The following is an 18,791-nucleotide window of genomic DNA, read 5'->3' on the forward strand; positions in this document are numbered from 1 at the left end:
TTCAAAAATAAAAATGGCTATTTTGGTCATTTTATTTTTTAAGGTTATTTTTGTGACAAAAACTTAAAAATGACTATTTGATAGAATTGTCTTTTTAAATATACTAATTATTCCATTCAATTTCAAAAGATAAAATACTATTTTAAAACTGTTTTTAAAATGTTAATTTTTTTTTTTAATTTATAGATCTTTTATTACTATTAGTTAACAGTAATAAATATTAAATCTCAAAATAACTGAGTTTATTTAATTATCATAAATTAAAAATTATTGAAATTTGTTAATCTTAGGAAAAAAAAATACATTTATAATTAATTTTAAATTTGTTTTCTTACGTGAGGAAAAAAAAAATCAAAACATCTAGTACTACTACTTTCAAACACGGTCTGTAAAGGTTCTGTTCTTACACAACTTCTGGTGCATCCGTGGATCAAAGAAAAAGTCTCGTCCGGAGTTGAGATTCCCTTACGCCGGCGAAGATCAGATCGGAGGAAAAGAAGAGAGCTCGATGACGAGCAGATTGAAGAGCTACAAGAGGAAGAGGCTAGGGTTAGCCACAGTCATCGCCTTCTGCTCTCTCTGTTTCCTCATCGGCTTCTACTCTTCTGCTCTGCTTTCTCAGGTGCTGATCTACTACCTCTATCGTCTTCAAGATGCGATCAGATCTGCCTGACCAATCTAGAGTTTCGTGTTTTTTTTGGTGGCAGAATGTGCCTGGAGTTAGACCCAGGTTGAGAATGCTGGAGATGGTGAAAAACGGTGAAGTAGAAGAAGAAGAAGAAGCTTCCTCGATGCCTCATGGTGTTACTGGAGATGAATCCGTTGGATCGATTCCGTTTCAGGTGTGATCTTTGTTACTATTTTTAGACTTGAGACTACTTAAAGTTTCAATCTTTGATCTAACTAAACTCTGTTTTCTAACATTTGGTTAACTGAATAGTCTGAATTGATTACTTAAGTGTAAAGTTTCGATCTTTGATCGAATTAAACTCTGTTTCCTGGCTGATTTTATGAGTGTGAGGTCACTTGAATCAAGTAGAGAGATTTAGTGTTTGGTCTATTTTTGGATCATCTTTGGTTTAACAATGGTGCAGGTACTGAGTTGGAAGCCGAGGGCTTTGTATTTTCCGAATTTCGCAACTGCAGAACAATGCCAAGCTATTATTGAGAGAGCAAAGGTTAATCTGAAACCTTCTGCTTTGGCTCTCCGGCAAGGAGAAACTGCTGAGAGCACTCAGGGCACTAGAACTAGGTTCTTCTTTCTACTCTCATGTTGCCATTTTGCAGAAAAGGAGTCACCCTTTTCCAATCATTAACCTTTCCTGGTGTGTTGTTACAGCTCAGGAACTTTTGTTAGTGCTTCAGAAGAGAGTACTGGTGCTCTGGAATTTGTTGAAAAGAAAATCGCAAGAGCTACGATGATCCCAAGGACCCATGGAGAGGTGGTTTGGTTCTCTACTCCCCACCCCATTTGATTCATAGATATAGTAGCAATAAGTGTTTATTGACATTGCTTACTTACCTTTGATGAGTAGCAATAAGCATTTAATGATATTTAAATAATCTCCAACTTTTAGTGTCCACATTTTGCTAAAAGTGATGAATATCCTAAAAGAGTAACAAGAGGTTTGATGTTTTTGGCAGGCATTCAATATTTTAAGGTATGAACTTGGCCAAAAGTATGATTCCCACTATGATGTTTTCAACCCAGCAGAATATGGACCACAAACAAGCCAAAGGGTAGGCAGGCATCCTTTTTTCTCTCAGTCTTATTTTTTAGCTTTCTTAAGAACATAAGACCTTATTTGATTTTTTTGTAGATTGCTTCCTTCCTATTGTACTTATCTGATGTAGAAGAAGGCGGTGAAACCATGTTCCCTTTTGAGGTCAGTTTTACAATACATGATTGCATATGTATACACAATTCAAACCGTTTTTGTTAGCTTTGATTCCTTAATTCAAACGCCTGTGATTGCCAGAACGGTGCTAATATGGGCGATGGATATGATTACAAGCAATGTATGGGGCTAAAAGTAAAACCTCGGAAAGGAGATGGTCTTCTTTTTTATTCAGTGTTTCCTAATGGAACAATTGATCAGGTAAACAAACTCTGAACATAATATATCAAATCATTTCAGCTCTTGACTCTAGTTCCTTGGGTTAGATTAGTTCATGCTAAAAATAGCTCTTTGACTTAGGTTGTATTGCTTTTTGCAGACTTCGCTTCACGGGAGTTGCCCGGTGACCAAAGGAGAGAAGTGGGTAGCGACCAAATGGATCAGAGACCAAAAGCAAGAATAAAAGGATTTCATCTTTTATGTATACATCTCAGAGCTTCTATCTTTTGCCTGAAAAAATTCTTGATCTGTTATGTATAGTTCTTCAACAAGACAGTGTAACTATTGGGGTTATTTATATACAATGTGACGCAGTCCTAAATCATTATGTTATCAACGTGTGTGTGTCCTGCGCTCTTAGGATTGAATTCATGGAGGTTATTTTGTAGTAACCCATACTATGGCGTTTCTGCTCATCGAAAGCACTCAAATATATCTTCTCCAGAAGTATGGGCCATTCTTCCCCAAGCACCTGTGCGTACTCATCTCTTCACTTGTTCATTCCCACATCGAGAATTAGCCAAACTCGAACAAGGCTCAGTCAACCTTTCAAACAAAGCCACGCTTCTGTGACTTCCCAAGTGGGCTTGGCCAGTCTCTAAACTGATTTTTCTCACGTTTTGACTGATTATACGACACACTTGTTCAGTTGTTTGATTAGGTGATGGATTACTTGACGATGATAGTTAATTAGTTTAACAGTGGTTCAAGATTAACCAAAGTGAGAGTGAGTTTTGCCATGTAGTGATTCTCGTTGTTGCTAGTGTTGAGGTCTGCCCATGTTTTATGGTTAGAGCTCGATAACAGAGCAACAGCCACCACACACATCCAAAAGAAACTATGATAATCAAATGGTAGTAGAATCAGGATGTTTGATAAAACAAGGAAGCTAAAATGTTCAACAGCTTAAATGCCTTGTTGAAACTAAAAAAACATTTATAAGATCCATTACAAGATTAAAGTAAAACTTAAAACCGCAAATGACTCTTCCTGCTCAAACAACCACGGATCTTCTTTAACGGTACTGCATAGAGGAGAAACACAACCAGAGAGTTAGTTATTACTTCAAGGGAAGTGAGAAACACACAACACAAGCAATCATATGGAGGCAGAGAGTAATTAATAATATCATCAAATATCTTTTACCTTAATGAATCCAATTTCCTTGGCGTTGCTGCGGAAGCACTGTCTACAGCAGTTAAGACCATACTTCCTGATCAACCCATGCGAATTTCCGCACACACGGCTACAACAAATCCATAAAATTTTCGAACTTTTAGTTAAATATCGTCAACACATACTACGGTTAAAATCAAGATGACATTTTTATAACATTAAAATTTAACCATTCACGCAAAAATTAGCATCATTTGAAATGTTAAAACAATCCCAAGGTTATGAAACTGATCAACATGGATTTGCTTCCGACAATGACAAGTTTTGTACTTTACACACACAGAACTAACCAGTAACATGACAGCAAAGCTTTTAAAAATCTGTCGGAGGTGAAACAGCGAGGAACCAGACTAAACAGATCGAAGGAGGACGAAAATGAGAGAGAGAGAGAGAGAGAGAGGGAGGGGAAGAACATGGAAATTACCAGGTGCGGGAACCAGGCCCGTACTTCTTGGGATGAGAGTTCCAAATCGCAGCGAAACCCATGATCTTCTAATGCGAATCTAGAAGACGAAGACGAAGACGGACGGCGTGATAACACTCAGAAAGTTTGGAAAACCCTAATAGGTAATGACGACGCAGATGGTCAATTTATTTAATTATAGCGGGCCCAAAATGAAAAAGGTTGATTAGAAGGTGGGCTTTGTTATACAAGCCCAATATTAAATTTGAAAACCTATGTATGTAAGTATGTAACAACAACAGACATGTAGAAAAAGTAGAAACTAGTGCTATCCATTTCCTCTACCCATTTCCTCTACTAGTGGGGACGACTGGTTTTTCCGCTACCACCCGCAAATGCAGCTTTTGCGGTTGGTAGCGGTTGTCGGCAGTTTGCAACAATCATTCAAATCATTCTAAACCGCTTCAAACCGCTCCAAATATCATAAATTCAAAAGCTGGTTCCAGCTAGCGTTTGCGGTTGAGACAATTGCGGGAGGGTAAAAAAAATTTTCTTTTTCTTAAAACAATATATATACAAAAGTAAAAAAAATTTAATAAAAAATTTAAAATTGAAATTATGAAAATATTAAAATATATTTATTATATTTTAATTAATATTATAAAATTTTATAATAAAAACAATTTCAATAAATTTTCAAAAATTAAAATTATAACTTTCTAAATATAAATTTTATATTTTTGATATTTTTATAATTATATTAAATGTAAATATTGTTAATTTATTATTTTACTGTCACCGCATTTGGTAGTTAACCAGTAATAAGTCACCCGCAAACGCACCAATTTTTAACCGCAGTACCAGTCGTACTAATCTCTTAAAACCGCTAGAAACCGCAACCGCCCGCATCCACAAACTCCCGCAACCGAAACCGCTAAAATATTATCATTTAAATTTTAAATAGTCCAACAAAATATTTAACAGTATTTAGAGTAATATAAATACATTTTTTATAATTTGGTTATTAAAAATTCAATCATTCTCGAATATATTGATTTCAGTTAACATTTAACTTAGCCAAAATTTACCAGTCACAATATATTTAAATTATGTGCATATATTTTTGTACATAAAGTTTATGAAAATTAATATGTTACACATTACTTCAAGGGAAATACCCTAGGATAGCACTAAAAATGTTTTGGTCACAAAAATAGACCACAAGGAGGAAAATGACCAAAATGTTTCATTAAAGAGGTAAATATACATTTATATATTTAGGGTTAACTAATCCAAACCTTAGTGTTTAGAGTTAAAGGTGTGGATTTGGGATAAAGATTTAAAATTTTATAAAATAAATATTAAAAATTTGAAAATAAAAATTTTAAAAATAGTTTCAAAAAGTATTTTCGTATTACAAAAAGAAAAATTGAAAAAAAATATAAAAAATATAAAAAAGTTCGAATTTAAAAACATATAATCTAAAACTATATAAAAATTATCTTTTTTAATATATATTTTTTTAAAAATTCTTTATATCTAAGGTATTAGTGTCATTTTACCTATTAAATGAAACATTTTGATCATTTTCTTCCTTGTGGTCTATTCTTGTGACCAAAATTTGAAAATTATCTATCTAGGAAAATTGCCCTTATTTCAAACACTATACATCAATACAATACTAAAAGGGGGATAATCTCAACTCTCAGCTATGCCACGTCATCGGAAATAATTGGCCAATCACAACATTTCATTCTCGGTTTGGGCTTCAATTTTTTACGTATGGGCTTGGAATTGGTTTTGATTTCGATTGAGCCTTTCACGTCTACCTAAACCTACGTCTACGAAGACCAAGTCACGTATCTCTCCGCCTCTTCCCCATTTCTCTTCGTCTTCTTCCTTGAAACCTCAGCGTTTCAGTTCTGATCATCCCCTTCTTCACTTTCAGATTCTTCCCAATCAATTTCGCAATCAATTTTTTTCTTAATAGTTTCGTTTCATCTTCCCCCTTTCCTCCTTCTTTATATAATGTGTTTTTTTTTCGATTACAAATCAAAACCCTATATTTACTCGAAACTCGATCGATGGCGATGAAACCACATGGGAAGTTGATTATCTCCTCCGATTACGACGACAAAGTCGTGTTCTTCAAAGATCTCTCCCTGGGTCACCACGAAGCTCAGTTGCGGTTTCGGCTCATCCATTTCTGGGAGGCTTGGAACCCAGTTAAGAAGACGCTCATCGGCATGGAGATGCTACTCATCGACGAAAAGGTAGAAGACGCTCATCGGCATGGAGATGCTACTCATTGACGAGAAGGTACAGTAATGAATCGTTTGTTATCCTTTCAAAAGAATTATATCATTGTCGTTCTTCACTTAATTATTTTTTTTTCCTTTCGTTTGTTATCCTTTCAAAAGAATTATATCATTATCGTTCTTCACTTTATTTTTTTTTTCCTTATGGTTGTTATCCTTTGAAAAGAAGTTATCGTTCTTAACTTAATTTTTTTTTATGGTTTTATTCGCAGGGATTAGTAATATGTTAGTTACTAAGATGCCGAAAGTGAATTCTTAATCATTCTCTTTTACAGTTACCGTCTATTTCAAAGGCTATGGCGGAAGTGACAGAAACCGTGGATCAGATGCGGAGGAATAGGTGGTTGCCAGGGAGAAGCGACTACTATATGTGTGGTAAGCCAGGTTACATGGTCAGAGACTGTTTGGAGGACACGGAGGCGGTGGTGGCTACGGTTGATGGACAGGAGGAGGTGGTGGCCACGAGGTGGAGTCAGGTACAAAGGTGGTCAGTATCAACAAAAATTTGAAGGTACTCTCAGTAATATTGCAAATTATGATTGGTCAAGACCAACTGAATTAGACATTGTTCTCTCTTTAGCCAGTTTCAGATCGGACCATACGTATATGATAGATCTTTTGCATTCGATTTAGCATTTTCTTGAACTGTGACTACCATTTCTTTCATTAAGATATCTTCACCTCAGATACAAACTATATCTTTGGTTTGTTCTGTGATAACCTCAGGGTCCTCTATACGATAAGCACTTGAAGCTACAAAGGTTCTTGCTGATGATTATCAACGCAATGGCACTGCTTTTTATCTTTGGGTAATTAGTTTTCTTCTTCTGCTCTTTATCCGTACATTCTCTTGATATCTAAGCAAGTCACCTACCTTGCTTTTTGTTCTCTGATTCAGGCAGTTATGTCACAACATTAACACCAGCCCCACTACTCTCCCCACTCTCCGTCAATTAAACATGATAATTATCATGAAAGCTAACCTTTTGGAGCTGTATATACTATAAATATGTTTCATCTCTGCGATGAAAATTCCAAACAGCTAAAAAAATCTAAAACTCCGCTATTTATAAGTGATGGATCGTCTGTGTCTATTAGCTTTTGTTTGGATATTTACTTGATTTTAGGTGATGCAAGTGATGGATGATACCCTTTACCAGGTTCTAGAGTTGCGTCAACACCTGCTAAACCAAAAAGGCAAGAACTCTAGACTCCACTGGGGAGCTCACTAGCCACCACGGCTAGGAAACATACTAATATAAAAACCAGCTGTCATAAAAAAAACAAGTTCAGTTCCATCGGATACAAATCAAACCTAAGAAAAACTTGACATGTTTTGGTCTTTTCCTTCAGATTTGAAGCTGCAGGGAGAATAAGGATATGGAAGAGGAGATAAACAAGAGAATAATGGGTGGGGAGGCTTTGACAGTAGAGGATGGTAATAAATCAAGTTGGCATCTTTCAGTATTTACAATAACAGCAGACGTGATTCAAGCAACTCTTGAGAAATTTATAAAATGTGAAATGGATGGGTATGTATCAAAACCCTTTGCAGCAGAGCAGCTATACCGAGAACTTTCTATCTTTTTCAATGACTTCAGATACAGAATCATAAGGGCTTGAAGAAGAAGGCTGAAGGAACACAAAACTCGCGTCTCCTTTGCATCTTGAATTAGTAGTAAGCCTATATATATGTATCTTCCCATCTAAACTAATCACACTTTCTCGATTGCCAGTAATGTCTCTGAACTTTCTTTAGGAAAGTAAAAAAAAACAGATTGATAATTGCAAAAGAGTGTATATAGGAAGGCATGTGTGACAATATTGTGGCCAGGCCAAGAAGTTAGAGTAGTAGCAGGAATCGATGTATATATTTTGGGTTGCTTTGTATACCTATATATTATTTTGGCTGACTCTCGCTATGTTCTGTTAGCAGCATACTTATATATATGATTTATGGTTAATGTCACTGAGAAGCAAAAATAAATGGGGGAGGAAACTTTGCTCTTATCAAATAGCAGCCACTACTAGAGAATTATCCCCAAACCTTCATGTATTTATTTAATTATCCATGCGCACACATATAACAAAAAAAATCCAATTTTACATATATTTTTCCTAAATCTACACATCAGTATTTTTAATATAACACATCTTCCCATGAAAATCATTAATAAGTTGGAAGGTAATATTTGGAGCTAAAATCACGAAGACTATATATATCTTCTGCAATATGATAAAACGAAATATAAAAAAACTCAAAGAACAAAAGATATTACATTTAAAAAAATAAAATAAATTACATTTTTCAAATAAAGTATTATTCTTTGTACTGAAATGCAAAATTAAAACATCATACAATTATTTCAAACATTTAATTTTAGTATCTATTAAATCACTTTACTCTTCGCAACAAAATAATGACGATGGATAAAAATAACAGTCTATATACAAAAATATTTCTCAAACCAATAAAATTATTAAATTTTATTGAACTAAGTAGTTTTAAGCAATAAAAATATAGCCAGAGAAAAATAAAATAAATTGAAAAAGTACATCTAAAGCATTAATAAGACTTATAAAAACAATATTTCAGTGTTTACTTATTTTAAAAATATAAATCAACGACATATAATTTCTAAGTTATATCCACGGAAATACATCCAATAACAAAAATTCTACAATAAACGTATCTAAGAAATATTCAATGGATGATGATGATGTAGTATTTGTTATCATATGCTTACTATAATTATTCAAGAACTACAATTGTATTAATCATCAAATGTCATGCAAACATCTGTAATGCATGTAAGCTTACAAAATTACAGTATATATTTATGTTTAAGACTATTAAGTATTATAGACTCAGTGTAATAGTATTAGTTATGAACTATTATCTTACAAAATTAAGTATACATATTATTTAAATATACTATAATTTTTTTTAAGTTATAAGAAAATTGTAAAACCTAATAAATATAAAATAATATAAATTTGAATTATCATGTGCGATACTTTATAGTTTTTGTTTAGGAAATTGGAGAAAAATAGTACCCACTTCAACATCGAAAACAAAAAATTATTACAAAACATACTATAATAGACATTGTCATCGTCAGAAGTTAAAAAAAAAACATTAACCTATAGAAAGACAGTTTTAAACACATCAGTCTGTTAAAAAGTAATTCATCAAATCAATAGCCAAATTATCCTTTCTAGACCTTTACAGTTTCTGATCAAATATCATGTAATTTAAAAAAAAAACTATTAACAAGATTCACAAACACAAAACATATAATATCAGCGTTTGCACTCTAATAATATGAACTTCATTTTATAAGTTATATTTTGTAACAATCGATATATGCATTATCTATATTCAAAAAATATAGTAGATTAAATTAAATTAAAATTTATATAAGAAAACCCGGGCGTAGCCCGGGAAAGTCACTAGTTCTTATAATAAATGTATAAGAAATATTTATAGTGTTTTGTATAGCGTTTATTTTTGTAAAGTGTTTTATTTAGTAAAGTTGGTTTCTTTTGGTTAATTATATATATATATATAATTATATTAGTGAAATCATTAATGAGAGAGTGAACATAGTGATGAGAACGACATTAGTGAGATCATTATAGTGGTTGAGTGAATTAAGTGGGAATGCATTATGTTTTTTTGTTTGAACAACGGGGGAATGCATTATGTAAACCAACAGTCTTTGTTGGCTAATTGTTCCGACCATACATGATCGAAGAAGAAAGACTTCCGGACCGAGATTCTGGAATAATGATAGGTACAAACAAATAAATCAAATGCAACATGAGGTTTTCGTAAATAGACAACCCATTTTACAGAAAAAAGAGTAAGAAAGCAACGCCACGTGTCATATTTTAGAATAGCCTTCACTGAAGTGGCGCATTATGGAGCTTTTTAGTCAACTGTATTAGTCTATATATATAATTATATTAATTTTTATAGTTTTCATATAGTGTTATATTTTGTAACATATGATATTATGTTTTTCATATAGTGTTGTACATGTTTCATAATTATTTTTATTTAGTGTTTTTTTATAAAGTTGGTATATATTTAATAGTTATATATACATTTTCATATTATACTTTCAACAATCTTTTTCTTTCACACTGAAATTTCCATTACCTTAAAGAAAATACAGAGATGGGATGCAGTTTTGAGATACAGACTTAGAAACACAAAACCAGCAGGAACATTAAGAGTCCTCTGGAGCCAGAAGCCATCTGAATTACATGAATTCAATGGAAACAAACTACAACCAGACAAATACTACTTCACCCTTAGAGTTCATACAAAACAGAACTAATCATTCATAATAAGACATCCTAGAAGGAGAAATCACCATGATTGGAAGGAGATGAAGAGGACAGCATCACAGGCCGAGCTTTCTATACTTTCAACAATCCATATATTGAAATTTTAGTCTAACAATATTTATACAAATACAATTTTTTTTTTGTAAAAATGTTTTATATATTATATTTGGTAACTAATAGTCTAATACCTATATAAATTTGAGGCATGAGCTTTCTAAAGAAACATACGACATAACAAAAGGCAAACATCGAGCAATTGCTTGAACACTACAAGAAAACAGCGACATATTGAGGGAAAAAATCGTTGGTATGTCGTCGGAATAACGCTATTCCGACGACATATCGACGAAAAAAGTCCTCGGAAATAACTACTCGGAATTTCATTTTTCCTCGGAAATTCCTCGGAAATTTCCGACGGAATTCCGAGGAAATAAATTTCCGAGGAAATTCCGAGGACCACAAGTTCGTCGGAATTTCCTCGGAATATTCCGAGGAAGATGTCGTCGGAATATCCCGAGGGATACACTTCCTCGGAATATTTCCAAAATTAAAAAAAAAAATATAAATTTATTTTTTAAATTGAAATTCGAAAATATAAAATTAAAATTAAAATAGAAAACATATTTAAAATACAAAAAAAATAACATAGTTGTTATAAATAAAAAAATGTTTTATAAATACAAAATTAGTTATAATAAATATAAATATTTTTATAAATATGAAATCATCTTTTTATAAATACAAAATAGTTTCTATAAATACAAAAAAAATAAAATAGTTTTTATAAATAAAAAAAATGTTTTATAAATAAAAAATTAGTTATAATAAATATAAATATTTTTATAAATATGAAATCATCTTTTTATAAATACAAAATAGTTTTTATAAATACAAAAAATAATAAAATAGTGTTTATAAATCAAAAAAATGTTTTATAAATACAAAATTAGTTTTAATAAATATAAATATTTTTATAAATATGAAATCATCTTTTTATAAATACAAAATAGTTTTTATAAATACAAAAAATAATAAAATATTGTTTATAAATAAAAAAAATGTTTTATAAATACAAAATTAGTTTTAATAAATATAAAATAGTATAAAAATTAAAAAAATAGTTTAAATAAATCGCAAAAACAGTTAATAATTACAAAAAATAGTTTTAAAAATATTAAAAATGTTAAATAATTACAAAAAATAGTTTTCATAATATTAAAAATGTTTAATAAATATAGAAATTTATATTTTATATATAAAATACATAAAACGTTTTATAACCACAAAAAATGATTTTAAATATTATATATATGATTTTTAATCTTAAAAAAAGTTTTATAGATTTTAAAAATGTTTAATAAATATATAAATGAATTTAAAATGCAAAAAATAGATTTTATATACAAAACACGTTTTCAATATATATATATAATTACAAATTCGATTTTTATAACCACAAAATTAATAAAAACTAAAAAAAAAATTCAAATAAAGTGAAATACATAATCAAACTCGATTTTACACAAATCTACCATTCACCCTAACAAAATCTATAAATCTCATTCCAAAATCATCAAATCTACTTAAAAACCATACAAATCTAACCTAAAAGGGTGGGATAGGGTTCATACATGAGGATTAGGGTGGAAATCGCGAGGGAGAAGAGAGAAAGCGCCGTAAATCGCAAGGGAGAAGAGAGGAGTCGACGAAATCGCAGGGGAAAGAGAGAGTGCGGCGGAGAGAAATGGGGAAGAAGGTCGGGCTCGACCTAATAAAATGAGGGGTCCGACGGAAATTATCCGTCGGAATTTCCTCGGAAATATTTACTATATCCGTCGGAATTTCCTCGGAAATCATTAATTCAATTTTCGCGAAATATTTGGCGACTTGGTTTACCCGGTTAAATGAAAATATTCCGAGGAACCAGGTTTCTTCGGAATTTCCTCGGAATTTACCGAGGAAATTCTGAGGAACCAGGGTTTGGGGTTTCAAAACATCGATTATTTTCGCCGTATTTCATTTCTTATACAATTATAATGCATACCATTGAGGATTCTTTGTATAGATGATCATAAACCATGAAATAACAAAATTTCAAAAATAATTGTAAGTATTCCCTTTACCGTTTGTTAAAGTGTTAAAGTGTATAAGTGTTTCTCTTATGTTGTGTGGTTTTCGTTCATGCAATCGTAAAAGTGTTTGTTATTGGGTAAAACACCAAAGTTTGACTTCATAATCTGGTTAAGACACTTACTGAAAGTTATATACGTGTTATTCAATCCGTAAAACGTTGTTTTCAGTTTAAAACCCCAAGTTCCTCGGAATTTCCTCGGAATTTTCCGAGGGAATTCCGAGGAAAACTCTATCGTCGTCGGAATTTCCTCGGAAAATTCCGAGGAAATTCCGAGGAAAAGGAATGTATAATCAAATCCCTAAATCGACAAGATCTATTCCGAGGAAATTCCGAGGAAAATCTTTCTGCCCTCGGAATTTCTTCGGAATTTTTAAAATCCCCCCAACGGCTCTCCAACGGCTCTCTAACGTCTATAATATTTCTTCGGAATTCATCGGTTTTTTCCGAAGAATACTATTTTCCTCGGTATTCCGTCGGAATATTCCGACGAAATGAATTTTCCTCGGAATTCCGTCGGTATATTCCGAGGAAATTCCGAGGAAGCCAAATTTTGGGTTTCCTCGGAATTGCCTCGGAAATTCCTCGGTATATTCCGAGGAATTCATTTTCCGTCGGAACGTCCGTCAGAATGCCGCTGTTTTCTTGTAGTGGAAGTCATCAGAGAGAAAAAGCCCGAAGCAAAGCGAGTGAACAAGAGACCAAACGAAATAACGACAAAGAAGCTGGAGTTGAAGAGGACGAGAAGCGAGAGATGGGAACAGCATACTAGGCCACTGCTGGCCTCGGGAAACAATTGTGTAATGGCTCTTCGCACTCCGTTGAATTTAGGGCGAGCTTTTTTAATTGATATCAGCTTTGGTGTCAAATAATAAAAAATATAAATAAACTACATTGTTACCTCTACACATATATGGAATTTTTATAAATACCAGGAGAGGGAAAATGACTTTTCCCGTAGCCATTTTGTATTTCATTTTTTCTTGGTTGAATATATTATTCGATTGAGTGAAATATACATAATTTTCTCCTTAGCTGTTTACAAGTATAAACCGTAAAGATATTAAAAAAATACCTCGAACAAAAGTCATTTGATTTAATAGGAGATGAAAAGCCAAAGTCAATTGTTATTTAATAATTTACGAAAATACTTTATCACGATATAGAATAATTAGTTGGTGAAGAATATCCAGTGTAAACCGTATTATTTTTAATAGATACAGGTTTTTATGCAATTGATTAATTCAGAAATTAATCTGATCATTTATAAAAGAATAATCTGTCTTCCAAAAATGTATTGTTAAGATATTTATTTAAAGGTTTTTGGATATGAAAAGAAAATAGTAAACTTGTGCCATATAACCAAAATAAATGCATCTGCAATGTCACAATCTATATTGATTCTATTCAAAACCTAACTTCTTGGAAATTATGTCAAAATTAAGAAAAAATATGTTACTTCTCTTTCAAATAATGTTTTTCCTAATTTACACGTTTGAATAAATGAAAAGGTGTATTTTGTATTAGCCTGCCCCTTCTGAATATTTTTATTAATTTTAAATATTACAAAATAAAATTACTCAAAGAGTTGTTTTTTTTGTTAACAGTGTGGACCTGTACTAAACATTGATATAAGAGTTGATTATACTCATAAGATCTGTGATATAAGAAGTAGAAAAATGATACAGACTTGTATTTAATTTAGGTAGTCTTTTTCTTAATTCTGGCACATACTTGGTATTTGTTTGTCTAGGATTATTATATATACTAGATTTTTTAACCGCACTACGCGCGGATAAAATTTTATATGTATTTCTCAATTCTAAAAAAATAATATATAATATTGTATTACATTATTTAAAGAATATAAAATAAGACTACATAATATAAATATTTTTTAAAATTTTCTTTATGGAAATCATTATGTTGTTTGATTGTTCTACTTGACTCACATATTTGCATAGTTATTTGTGATAGATGAATAACTATATTTTTATTATCAGTAAATAATATATATTTGTTATATAATATAAGAAAAATAAAATTATTTACTTTTAAAACAAACTTGTCTTATGTTGGGGACTCGGTTATAGACATATCATATTCGAATGAGACATTTTTATAGTTATCAATCTTCTTAACAGTCAAGAAACAAATCTGAATATCAAAACAATCTCATACGATCTCTTTGTGGAATAACTGCTCTGAAGAAATTGAATTAAGCATCAAAAGGACTGAAAATGGATGTGTAGATGTGTTATCTAAGTGAGCTTTACAAAATACTATTCATAGTTCATATATTATTTATGTTCATTCTATTTTTTTGTCCATCATTTCTTAAACATCTTGAAATAACTGATGTTAATTAATAATAAACTTTTGGCTAGCAAAAAATCAAATTTGTCTAATTATCGCTTAATTTGTCTAATTGATATATATGTAATTCTCAATTCTAAAAAATAATGTATAATATTATATTACATTATTTAAAGAATATAAAATAAGACTACATAACATAAATATATTTATTTTAAATTTTCTTTGTGGAAATCATTATGTTGTTTGATTGTTGTATTTGATTCACATATTTGCATAGATATTTGTAATAGATGAATAACTATATTTTTATTATCTAAATAATATATATTTGTTATATAATATAAAAAAATGAAATTATTTACTTTTTAAACAAAGTTGTCTCATGGTGGAGATTCGATTATAGACATATAATATTCGAAGGAGACATTTTTACAGTTATCAATCTTCTTAACAGTCAAGAAACAAATATGAATATCAAAACAATTTCTCATACGATCTCTTTGTGGAATAACTGCTCTGAAAATTTTGAATTTAGGCATCAAAAAGGACGGGAAATGATGTACAGTTGTGTTATCTAAGTCAGCTTTACAAAGTACTACTATTCATAGTTCATATATCATTTAAGTCCATCATTTCTTAAATATTTTGAAATAACTGATGCTAATTAATAATAAACTTTTGGCTGAAAAAAAAATCAAATTTGTCTTATTATCGCTTAAATATTTTATTAATATTGTCTAAGAAGCTTTCAATTGATATCATAGTTTAATTTTTATTAGTTTTTTTTGTTAATTTTAGAGTTTTTTGTATTTAAGATTTTTTTCCATATTAAGCTTATATTTCTTTCACATAATATATATATGTCATAAAAATTACCATCAAATCAGTTTTTAAATAATTTAATTTAAAATAAAATTATATTTTAATTTGTTTTATTCTAACAATTTGATTGATTTAATTAATTTGTTTTGGTAGATAACTTAAAAAGGTTTTAATATGAATCGGGGAAAGCAAGCTTATGTTGTTATATTATATTTATTTGTGTATATGAAATATATATATAAAATGGTAATTAAATAAATCTAATTGTTTTTTTTTATCTTGTTTAGTTGGATTCTCATGAAAAGAAATCGATAGGTTAAACAAATGTTTCAAAATTTGTTGTGTTATTGTTTTGTTTATAAATTACAAAATTTATTGAATTGATATATTTAATTATTGCACCCTTAAATAATATTTTATTAAGACATTAGAGAACTATGTTTTGAGTTGTTTTGTCAAAATTGTACAAAAATTTATGTTTTTTCATATTTGTCACGAAAATTTATATGTTAATACTTTTACAAAATTCTTAACTTTGTCACGAAAACAAAAATCTATTTCTTTGTGGTATATGTCAATGTTCTCACACTTTCAAAGAATATATTAGCTTAGTCACTTACTTATTTTTTTTTACAAAACAATGTATTGGAGTCTTGAAAGTTGAATCCATATTATTATAAATGTACATAAGAGTGTGATTACATATTTAGTGATTCTTGTATATGTGTTCAAGAAAGTCTCAATGGCTTAGTGGTATCTCTCATATATTCATGTCATTATAACCCGGGTTCGATCCTTTCCTTTGCATTGGTTTTTCATTTTTTACGAAAAAATAAATGAGATGACGTGGCAACTTCGGACTCTCTGATTGGACGATTTTTTGTGCCTACGTGGATACTCTAAGAGGAGCTTATATCCTCCTTTTAGTATAGTATAGATTGGATTTCGTTTAGCGAAAAAGCTTAGTAAAATCATCATGAAGTCTTTTACCAAGAGAAGACATATTATGGAATGTCTATCACTTACTTAACGTAAATCATTAGCAAGTTGATTATAGAAATCAATAATATTTATGGCCTAAAGTCTCATCAAAAACAAAATACATTCTTCTTCTTTTCCTTCAAAACATTTCAAATAAAATAAATAGCAATCCAACTGTCAACTACGTACTATTTGGAAAGATGTAAGAAACACACACTTATTTTGGTTAAGAAGTTTTGGATCTAAATCGTCATTTATATATATACTACTCCTACTCAGTTCTATGAGGACACACGCTTTTCTAACATGATGACAACACTCAATAACACATTCATCAAAGATGCAGTTCAAGAAGAAGAAAAAAAAACGCAGATTAGTAACGGGAATGCACAGTGAAACAACACAAGTTTTACTTGTGATGTTTGCTTGCAAAAGAATACAACTCCGAGATATCTAAAAATGTACATACTTTTAATAATGTTGAGAATTCAATCTAGTATTATTCGTAAGAGGGTGCAAATAATTAATGTGTTTAACTATTGTATGTCTTGAAAGTAGGTGTTGGAAATACACTCTTATAGTCTTATGTATGTCTTTAGTTTATTATATTCAAAGAACGTGATACGTTGGTTAAATTTTGTTACATTTGAATCAAGTAACAGAAAAGATAGTGTGGATCGGATTGACCTAAAGCTTTTGAGAAAGGATACATTCATCTTTCGATGGTGTGACTAGACAATGACGATTGGATCTCAGTTCCGGCCATTAAACGAAACGGACAAAATCACTTGGATATATGTAAGCAGATATATTAACTACCTTATAAAAAAAATAGATCTTCTGGTCTTTGTTTGATCAAAATCTATTCTAATGTATATTTTCATTTCTTTATTTTTGGTCGAATATATGATTCATTTCGTGTGTCCATTAAATAATGTTAAATGTTGTTGCCTATAGACAATTGTTTTTGTTGTTAAAAAAAAAAAGACAATTGTTTTTGTTGTTATACATTCAATCAATGCACCAAACGTCGAAGTTTAATAAAAAGAAAACCACGAATGGACGAGGCGGACGCAAACCGTAACAAACGTTTTAATAAGATAGATTAAAGATTCTGTAATAATCGTATCGTTAAGTATAGACAAATCAGGAAGCCATATTGAGAGAATAAATAATTAAATAAATACATTCCCTTCAACTACCAATCGTCAGCCGAATCAAATTTAATTAAGAATCAAATAATTGCACTTTATATATAGATTGATCCGCGCAGATGTTGGTTTTATATTTTGTTAAACTGATAATTTTTTTATGATTAGTGTTATATATTTACATGTACCACTATTTAACAAATTGTATTGTATATTGCATATTTGAAAATTTATAATACATCAAAAAAGCCTAATTTTAAAACCCAAAAATTCTGATATCCAAAAGAAACGATCTATATCCATACGGATATCCGAATATCTATGCATAACTGATTTGTAAAAAAAAATGCTACTGTTTTGAAGTTTTTTTTTTCAAAAATAGAGCAATAACAATTAAACATGTCGAATTATTATGGTTAACATAAAATACATGTTGTCAAATAAATTAATGTTGTAAAGATAATTAGTGAAGAAGTCGAAAAGAATAAAAAATAAATGTAAAAAATATAATAAAATACTTAAAATAGTTAATTTATGTTTTATAATTTGTAATAAATGTTTTGAATTAATTAAAAACAATAAATGAAGTGCTTAGAATTAGTTAAAAATGAAAATTTATAAAAAACCACTTAAAATAAACAATTATTATTGTATTTCAGTTTTAATAGAATAGATGTACTTTACATATACTAACTTTAAAAAGCGATTTGGAGGTCATTATTTACAAAGTAGGTGTTTTCTCTTCATTATAGAAAATATTTATTTTACATTGTTTATTTTCTTTAAAGGATTTAAAAACAAAATATATATTTTACATTGCTTTGCTTTCTTAATATATATTTTCACACTGAATTTTGGGAAATTACACCCTATATCGTCCAAAAAATTATAATTCATTGTCTAACCAATTGACCTTATTTTTCATAGATTTAGCGCGTGTATTTTATATAATAATACACTTATGCACTTGTAAACAACCGCCGAAACCTGTTTCCAAAATAAATAATAACTAAAAAT

The 18,791-nt window shown here is 30.2% G+C and overlaps 2 protein-coding genes and 1 long non-coding RNA gene across 4 annotated transcripts; 2 read left to right on the top strand and 1 right to left on the bottom strand.

Moving 5' to 3' along the window:
* Window positions 1-332: 332 nt before the first annotated feature.
* On the top strand, window positions 333-2,442 carry LOC106361059 (probable prolyl 4-hydroxylase 9). Its single transcript, XM_013800755.3, has 8 exons — window positions 333-622; window positions 708-842; window positions 1,095-1,252; window positions 1,340-1,442; window positions 1,645-1,740; window positions 1,821-1,886; window positions 1,980-2,099; window positions 2,218-2,442. Exons 1-8 carry the CDS (start codon window positions 509-511, stop codon window positions 2,299-2,301), a joined length of 876 nt encoding a protein of 291 aa, XP_013656209.2. The 5' UTR covers window positions 333-508; the 3' UTR covers window positions 2,302-2,442.
* Window positions 2,443-2,944: 502 nt separating this feature from the next.
* Window positions 2,945-3,873, bottom strand: LOC106359764 (40S ribosomal protein S29-like). Its single transcript, XM_013799406.3, has 3 exons — window positions 3,718-3,873; window positions 3,264-3,363; window positions 2,945-3,141 (listed from the first exon to the last, which is right to left on the bottom strand). Exons 1-3 carry the CDS (start codon window positions 3,777-3,779, stop codon window positions 3,133-3,135), a joined length of 171 nt encoding a protein of 56 aa, XP_013654860.1. The 5' UTR covers window positions 3,780-3,873; the 3' UTR covers window positions 2,945-3,132.
* Window positions 3,874-5,464: 1,591 nt separating this feature from the next.
* Window positions 5,465-7,211, top strand: LOC106422279. 2 transcript variants are annotated; one of them, XR_007315826.1, is made up of 3 exons: window positions 5,465-6,015; window positions 6,227-6,525; window positions 6,741-7,211. It is a non-coding gene; the product is annotated as an uncharacterized LOC106422279 (long non-coding RNA). The 2 variants fall into 2 exon arrangements; XR_001284417.3 differs by having other exon boundaries at window positions 5,506-6,015; window positions 6,290-6,525.
* Window positions 7,212-18,791: the final 11,580 nt, after the last annotated feature.

This window comes from Brassica napus, chromosome A8 (assembly GCF_020379485.1).
Source record: "Brassica napus cultivar Da-Ae chromosome A8, Da-Ae, whole genome shotgun sequence".
In the NCBI taxonomy this organism is placed as follows: domain Eukaryota; kingdom Viridiplantae; phylum Streptophyta; class Magnoliopsida; order Brassicales; family Brassicaceae; genus Brassica; species Brassica napus.

Excerpts from the sequence above, each read along its gene's own strand:
- LOC106359764 (XM_013799406.3), bottom strand. The coding sequence starts at position 3,779 with ATGGGTTTCGCTGCGATTTGGAACTCTCATCCCAAGAAGTACGGGCCT. Across the intron at positions 3,364-3,717 it reads GGGCCTGGTTCCCGCACCTG|CCGTGTGTGCGGAAATTCGC; the intron begins GTAATTTCCATG and ends GATTTGTTGTAG.
- LOC106361059 (XM_013800755.3), top strand. The coding sequence starts at position 509 with ATGACGAGCAGATTGAAGAGCTACAAGAGGAAGAGGCTAGGGTTAGCC. Across the intron at positions 1,253-1,339 it reads ACTCAGGGCACTAGAACTAG|CTCAGGAACTTTTGTTAGTG; the intron begins GTTCTTCTTTCT and ends GTGTTGTTACAG. Across the intron at positions 1,741-1,820 it reads GACCACAAACAAGCCAAAGG|ATTGCTTCCTTCCTATTGTA; the intron begins GTAGGCAGGCAT and ends ATTTTTTTGTAG.